Raw genomic sequence first — 8,206 nt, forward strand, 5'->3', positions numbered from 1 at the left:
ACTTATTAATTGCTTTATTTATTTAAAATTCAGTAATTTTAAATTATTTAATTTAATTATAATAATATTCTATAGATTGAATTAATTGTAAATTTTATAAATCTCTACATTATATATATAAAGAAATACCAGTAAAGTCAAATTTCATAAAATCTCCAATGTTTTAATTTTACAAACTAAAGCTTATATTTACTTTTATTAAGTAATATTCTTTTTATTGTTTTTTTATAAAACAACCTAATAATTAAAGTTATTTTGCAACATATTTATAATAATCAGTTATTTAGTCTTTAAAAGTTTCCATTAAAGACTATCTTTCATAAATTAACTAATTTAACTAGCGTTCTTTTTTTAATTTATATATATATTATTAATTTTATTAATTAAATTTGACTTCAGAACATCCAAAATTTAAAATATACTTTATTTATCTTTCTATATTATTTATTAGCTTGAAAATTTCAATATTCTTTTGCTTATTTCCCATTTAAAACAAATTTGTATTGAAAATTACACCATTTTACTATTTTTAAGATTTTAAATAAATCTTTAAATAACTTTCTAAAATAATTTAAAATAATCCTACATAATATGCATCTTTTTAAGAAATATTTAATTTAATAACGTTATTAATACTAAAATATATATAATATTAAAATTAAAAAATAAATAAATTATTTATTACCAAAAAAATATATTATTTAAAGCTGATTCATTTGTTATATTATTAAAATAATACTAGTCATAAACTTCCTATATGTGATCAAAGGAAATCTGTATATTAATATTTTCTAAATAGAGTAAAAAGGCATCTATACATTCAGGCCAAATCGTTTAACAATCTTAATTTTAAAATTAATTAAATTTAACAAAACTACTTATATCTAGTACAAAACTTTTTTTTATTTTAAAAAATAAAATCAAAAAATATTTTTTTACCTTTAATAACCTGTTTTTATAATTAAATTTTATGTATTATTATTTTTGTTAATTTAATATCTAACAAACCAATATCTATTATTAAATAGAAAACGAAAAGGCGGATAAATTTTATTATTTAAAAAAACATTATTATTAGCGATTTTATTGTGTGAAAATCCACATATTTTATATTTTATAAGATCATAGAATTTTTTAACATTTACGATTTTACAAATTTGATTGTATTTTTTTTTTTTGCTTGATGTTGAATTTTTACCAAAAAAGAAGCGCCTAAATCATTTATACTATTTTTTAAATAACTTAATATTAAGTTCCGTCCATTAGAACTTTTCTTTTCTATATTCTATGTCTCATGTTTTTTAAGATTATTTTGATTTTAAGTTTAAGTATTTACATTTTCCGAAAAATACTAGCCTATCATCAAATGCTTTCTTAGATCATTATTTTTTTTATTGAAAACAATTTACTAACGAACTTTTCTGATAAACCTATGATATAAAATTTATGACTAAAAATTTAATATAAAATACAATTTCAAATAAACTACTGCATAAAAAATATTTAAATATTTGTTTTATATTTTAATAGAATCACCATTTATTTTAAATTCTTAAAAATTATATATTTTATATTTTTATGCAAAAAATGAGGCTTTTTTATTACATTTTGTTACTTATATTTAAATAGAATTCTTTTATAGAAAAATAAAATATTATTTATATATTTATTTATTTTTTTTAAAAAAAACTCTTTTTATTAAATTAATATCATCATTATCATATGAACGGCTTCTTGAAATTTTTTCTTGACTAAAAGAAGATTTGCTTTTTTTTCTTTATATTTATATAATTTAAGTTTTTTTTTTTTTTTAATAATAAAATTAAAACCTTTAAAGTTATTGTCTTTATTGCAACTATTCAATATAATATTATTAGTTTTAATTTTAAATTTTACTTATTAATCTTAATTATTTATAATTTTTGTATTTATCTTGTAAAATATCTGCGATTTTATCATTTGAGTATTTAAGTTAATCATTATCTTACGATTTTTATATATTAATATGTTAAACAAGCATTTTTTATTTTAACAATTCTTATTCTTCTTCATTTTTCTATTACTATAACAATGTTTATTTAAGCTGCTTTTCTTCTAATTTTTTTCTTTCTTTTTCATATTGAAGTTTTTAAATAATATTAAAATTTTAGCTTAAGTTATATTAAGATACTTATTATTTAACAGCAAGCTAGATAATTTAGTCTTATAAAGTTTATTAATTTATTAACTATTATACCTAAAAGCATTTCTAAAAAGATTTTTTTATTTATTAATCATTTTCAAAACTACCTGGATTTATTTTTTTATTAATATTAATGAACTTATAATTTTTAAAGTTTATTTATCTTTTTATTTTCTAATATCCTCCATTTGTTATTATTTAATTTTATTAAATAGTATAATTTGATTAATTACTGTTACTTTATTTATTTCCATTTATTTATGAATAAGATATATTCGTTGAAAAATTATTTGTATTATAACCATTAATATATAAATTATTATTATTATTATTGGTACTTTTTTCAAAAAATTTTATTTACTTTCTTAAAGAATTAAAATCAACACTTTCTTCTGTACTTTTTCTACATGTTGTTAAAATTCTGTTATTAGAATTATATGGGCTTTAATATTAAGTTAAAAGTAGATTGTTCAAAAATTTTAATGATTTTCTTTTCTCTGTATTTTAATTTTTATAATCTTAATTAATATCTATATTCGATTATGATGTATTTATTCTTTATATTTTATTTAGATAATTTATCGATTTAATTGATTATTAATTATCATTTAATTAAGATTGTTTTTATGAAGTATTATTGCACTTCGAACCTTTATTAATTGCATTTTGTTTATATCTAAGTTTATCTTTTAATTTAAATGTGTATTTAAGAATTTCTAATTCATTATTAAAATAAGGAATTATGTTTGAATCTAAAAAATTTTTTAAGTTTTCGATTTCTTAAATGGCTAAATTGTTTTTTTGGAAATTCAAATAAGTTTTTATTAGAGTTTTGTGTATTTTTATGTAATAAATTACTAGCTATTTATTTACTTTTTCATCTTTTTTTTAATTTTGTTAAATTATTCTTTACTATAAAAACTGAATAATTTTTTTATATTCAGATAACTAGGTTTTATTTTTGTTTTCTTAATATGCAAAAAGCAATATTATCAAATTTATATTAATAAGTTATTTTAAACAATATAATTCAACATTATTTTACATTTAATAGTTAATTAGCTTATCTTTATATCCTTTATATACTTACTTTATCATTTGAAAAATTTATTACAAATCATTTTTTAATAATAATCTTTATAATAATTAAATATCTAATTGTATTTATAAAGTGGTTTTAATATAATCATCTAATTATATCTTACATATGAGCTATTTTAAATAACTTAATTTTTATATGTCTTTAATATCATATTTTAAGTATTAAAGAAATTTTAAAAAAAATAATTAATAAAAGTATTCTTATTATTAATTCAACTATTTTTTTCGGTATTTTTAATTTTTTGTTTAATACATAAAATATGAATATTTTTTTTACTTTATCAAATAAAATGGCATATTTTAAAGATGTCTCATACTTGATTATTAATTTTTATAATTATTCATTATTAATCTTAAAATAATTATCAAATTCATTAATTTTTAAAAACTAGGCGAATTCTAATATACTGAATTTCATTAGTTTCTAAATTTTTTTAGTCATTTTATAAAAATTGATAATAAAAATAAAAAAAATATTAAAATTTTATATATTCAACGTTAAATTATTAAAAATAACTAATAATATTAAAAAATTTATATATATATATATGCATTAAACATTATTTTATATATTACGTTTAAATAATACATAATAATTAATGTTTAATATATATATATATATATATATATATATATATATATATATATATATATATATATATATATATATATTTATATTTATATTTTTTATGTATTTAAGTCTAATTATATATTTAATAAATATTTTATTTTTATAATTATTATTTGCTTAGTAATTTAAATTTATAAATTTAAATTATTAATAAATAATTTAAAAATTATATTAAAAAGATATAGAAAATAAATGATTAATCTAATAAATTAAAAATAAAAGTATACATATGACAAATAAATCAAACTTATAATTAATAAAATAGCATATAAGCATTTTAATTGTTAAGGACTTGCTCTTCTTTAGCTAATTCACACTTTTCATCATCTAAATATTTCCAATTTTATTCTTCTTTCACATAAGCAGTATAATGCCCCGATTCTAAACTTCCAGAATGCAATACAACACCATAAAGTTAATATTTTTTATTAATATCCTATCTTTAAATAAATGGAGAAACTTAATAAGAAATTCCATCCAAAGAAAGTATATTTTAATACAAAACCTTGCTATTATTTTTAATATTTTCTCCTTTTTTATTAACCTTAAATCTTTTAATTTATATAGCAATATATTTAGGCGCATAATACATATTCAAACACTTGTAACTTAATTATTTACTTTAACAAACACTACAAAACCACATATTATCTCCTTCCAAAATTTCAGGTTCTTAATAAGCTTTTATACAATCTTCAATATGTATTAAATTAATATTAGTTTAAAAATCAAAAAAACAATTTTTAGATTATTCTAGTTTTAATAAAATATCATTTTTAAAAACATGAATTTAAATAGTTAAAAGATTTTGCTAATTTTTTAAATATTCATTTATATTTTCATAAAAACTCATAACTAATTATTATTAATTATTTTTTTTTTTATGGCTTTTTTAATTTTCTTTATTTTTATTTTTCTTTTCTTTTAAAAAAATTTTAAAAAAGCTCTTTTTTTCATCAAATTCTTCATTTTTTTCTAATATATTTTAAATATATTCTTATGTATTTTCATCCATATATTATTCGCAAATATCTCCAATTATATTTCCGCAAATTTCATCTTCCAAAAAACACAAAATACGAGGAATATCGATTTTTTCTTCATTTTTATTTAAAAACTCGATTGCCATAAATCTCTCATTATTCGATATTGATTAAATATCCCTATTAATTTCATAAAAAGCGAAGTTTTTATATGAAAAATCATCTACTTTAGTCTCATAATTAGTTGAAATTTCTTTTATTTCATCATCTTATATTCCAATAATTACCACTCGATTTTATGGTATATTATTTTATTTCATAATATTTTAAAAAGTAGTATTTTTATCAAAACTAACTTTAAAAGAGCATTTATTCTTGTTATTTAAAGGTATAAAATAACTATTAACTGACTTAAAGTCTTATTTAATAGGTACAGTAAGCAATAAAAAAGGCTCAAAATTAATCAAGAAATTATAACACTATGAACAATTCAAAACAGATTTATATAAACCAAGAAAAGAATTAACAATAAGTGAGGAATATTAGTTTTTAGTTAAACTATCAAAATAATCAAAAGCCTATTTCTCCTCATCATTTTTAAAAGATAAAATTTATTAAAATTAATGATTTAAATGTTCATAATTTTAATCATTTTTTTCATCATTTTTCGTATTTTTTAACTATTCATTTAAATTATTTAAATTATTTGTTTATTAGTTTTAATTCAATTATTTAATTGGCGAATTAATATCCAAATATTATTTTTCATTTAAAGAATTTAATTATTCATTTAAAGCATCTAATAAATACATAAATAATTCAGAAGAATCATGTTAATTAAAATTATTAAATTAGCTTATTTCTTATCCTATTTATATTTTTAATGGCCACATATTCACTTTTTTTTAATTATCAATTTAATTATACTGTTTTATCATTTTAGCGAATTTATTAGTTAACAATGTATTTTATTCACTTTTTTTTAAATGTTCTTTATATTCATTTTATGAATAAAATTTGTTTATTTCATCAGTTGACAATATACACTATAAAGCAGAGTTTAAATAACATGTATTTTCCAAATTCTCAAGTCCTTTTTTTTTAGTGTTTTTTTCAATTTTTTTATCATCATATTCTTCATCACTTTCACTAAAATAGGCATTTGCGCAAAGTTTCGAATGAAAAGGTTTATCTCTATATTTACATTCGTTTGAACAATAAAAATACTTTTTTAATAATATTAAAAAAAAAAAATCTTTATATTAAAAAAATAAAAATATATTTACTTATTTACATTAACATTCTTCTATTAAAATAGTTTATTCTTCACAAAATTCACAAATAAAAGTCACCTTCTAGCCTTTTTTCATAGAAAATTTGAAATTCGTATTTTCTTCCAGAATCCACTTATCCTTATTCAAATTTTAAACCTCAACTAAATATTTATAATGTTTTTTCATATATCTATAACAGTTTTCGTCATTAACACCTCTGTAAAGATATCCTGGAGTTTCATTAAATTTCTCATCTTAAATATTTTTATTTAACATTTTAATAACTGAATTTAATGGAATAGCCTATTCGATTTTCCACACGCGAATTTAAATACTATCTAAACTAATATTTTTCTAAAAAGAATAAAGCTTTTTTATATAATCGACTATTAGTTTCCAGTCAAAACAATTAGGGATTTAAAGCCTTTTAAAATTATAAATATTTTCTTCCTAATTTTAATTATCTTTTATTTTTTCGAAAACTTCTTAATCTAAAAATCCTATATATGGTTTTTCGAATTCCGCTGCATGTATATATTCATTTTTTATTTTTAAAACCTAACAAGGGATTTCTATTGAATCTTTATATTATTCCTTAAAAAATATCCATGTCTAAAAATCAACTAATTTTACATCATTTATACTAAAATTGTCTTTCAAAAAAATATTATTATATTTACTCTCTTACATTTCATTAGGAATGATATGATATTGTTATAACTGGTTTTTGTCTTTAAATAATTAATTATTCATTTTTCTTGGTCTCCTTTTGTTAAAATCCCGTGAGCTTTGAGGATTTTCGCCTTATAATAGCTCATTATATCCTACGTAATTTTACCAATCATAAAACCACAAAAGGCTAATAGCATAAAGTTCTTTTTCTTAGTTTTGCTTTATGCTTTGGTCGGAAATTTATAGAAGAGAGTTTACATTTAAGGCTTCGTTTATTAATTAATCTGAAGTGCATTTTGGATAAATTTATTTTTCATGTTTTTGATTGATTCTGTTATTCTTTCTTCTTTATATATTTTTTTTCTTTCCCATTTTTATTTTTGCTTTTTTAATAAGAAATTTAATTTTTTATTTGTAAATAAAAATAGTTTTTTATTTTTAATTATATATCTAAAACAAAAATTATTTTTAATTTATTTGAAAATTATTTTATTATAGCTTTATAATCGTATTTATAATTATTTTTATAATTTATTTTTTATAAATTATTATATATGTAAATACATATAAATATTAAAAACAAAAAAACTAAATATTTTATAATTATGAGATAAAAAACATATTAATTTAAATATTTTATTTAATAAAAAGATATTATTAATATAAAATAAAAAATAAATTGAAGTATATAAAAAAATTAATAAATATATATATTTTATGAATAATGGATTTTAGTATTAAAAGATACATTTAATTCATCACTAATATATATTAATTATAGTTATCTATTATATATTTAAGTTTGATTAATTTTTTTATTTAATTTAATAAATATATCTATATCTATATCTATATCTATATCTATATCTATATCTATATCTATATCTATATCTATATCTATATCTATATCTATATCTATATCTATATCTATATCTATATCTATATATATCTATATCTATATCTATATCTATATCTATATTTATATCTATATTAATAATTAATAAAAATTAAAATAATTAATATAATTTTTTTTATATTTTGATATAAATATATTTATTTTGATATTATTTAATTATAATACATTTTTTTAATAAAAAAATTCTAAGTGCATACATAATATTTCACATTTTTTTATGTTAGAAACATTTTTTAATTCATTAAGTCATTAGTTCTATGATTATAATATATAAGAAAATTATTACAAATAATTTTTTTAAATTATCTATTAAATTTATTATTGTCTCCAATTATAAAATATTTATTTATCCTCTAAACCTAAATTAAATAATCTGTTATTAATATAAAATGATATTATTTTATAATATTATTTTATTTAATGATAAATAAATTATAATTTGAGAAT

At 16.2% G+C, this 8,206-nt stretch overlaps 1 protein-coding gene across 1 annotated transcript, besides 7 other annotated features; it reads right to left on the reverse strand. All coding sequences in view use genetic code 6, as the record gives it.

Moving 5' to 3' along the window:
• The first annotated feature begins 657 nt into the window (after positions 1-657).
• Positions 658-704: a microsatellite.
• Positions 705-3,889: 3,185 nt separating this feature from the next.
• Positions 3,890-3,967: a microsatellite.
• An 836-nt stretch (positions 3,968-4,803) lies between these two features.
• Positions 4,804-4,834: a microsatellite.
• A 723-nt stretch (positions 4,835-5,557) lies between these two features.
• Positions 5,558-7,169, reverse strand: IMG5_056230 (ubiquitin carboxyl-terminal hydrolase family protein, putative; the record flags this gene model as incomplete). Its single annotated transcript, XM_004037263.1, has 3 exons — positions 6,184-7,169; positions 5,874-6,123; positions 5,558-5,577 (listed from the first exon to the last, which is right to left on the reverse strand). The coding sequence occupies exons 1-3, from the start codon at positions 6,922-6,924 to the stop codon at positions 5,558-5,560; spliced, it is 1,011 nt and encodes a 336-aa protein (XP_004037311.1). The 5' UTR covers positions 6,925-7,169.
• Positions 5,662-5,701: a microsatellite.
• A 185-nt stretch (positions 7,170-7,354) lies between the features above and the next one.
• Positions 7,355-7,393: a microsatellite.
• A 282-nt stretch (positions 7,394-7,675) lies between these two features.
• Positions 7,676-7,834: a microsatellite.
• A 317-nt stretch (positions 7,835-8,151) lies between these two features.
• Positions 8,152-8,176: a microsatellite.
• The last annotated feature ends 30 nt before the right edge of the window (positions 8,177-8,206 follow it).

This window comes from Ichthyophthirius multifiliis, assembly GCF_000220395.1.
Source record: "Ichthyophthirius multifiliis unplaced genomic scaffold scaff_1120509250202, whole genome shotgun sequence".
In the NCBI taxonomy this organism is placed as follows: domain Eukaryota; phylum Ciliophora; class Oligohymenophorea; order Hymenostomatida; genus Ichthyophthirius; species Ichthyophthirius multifiliis.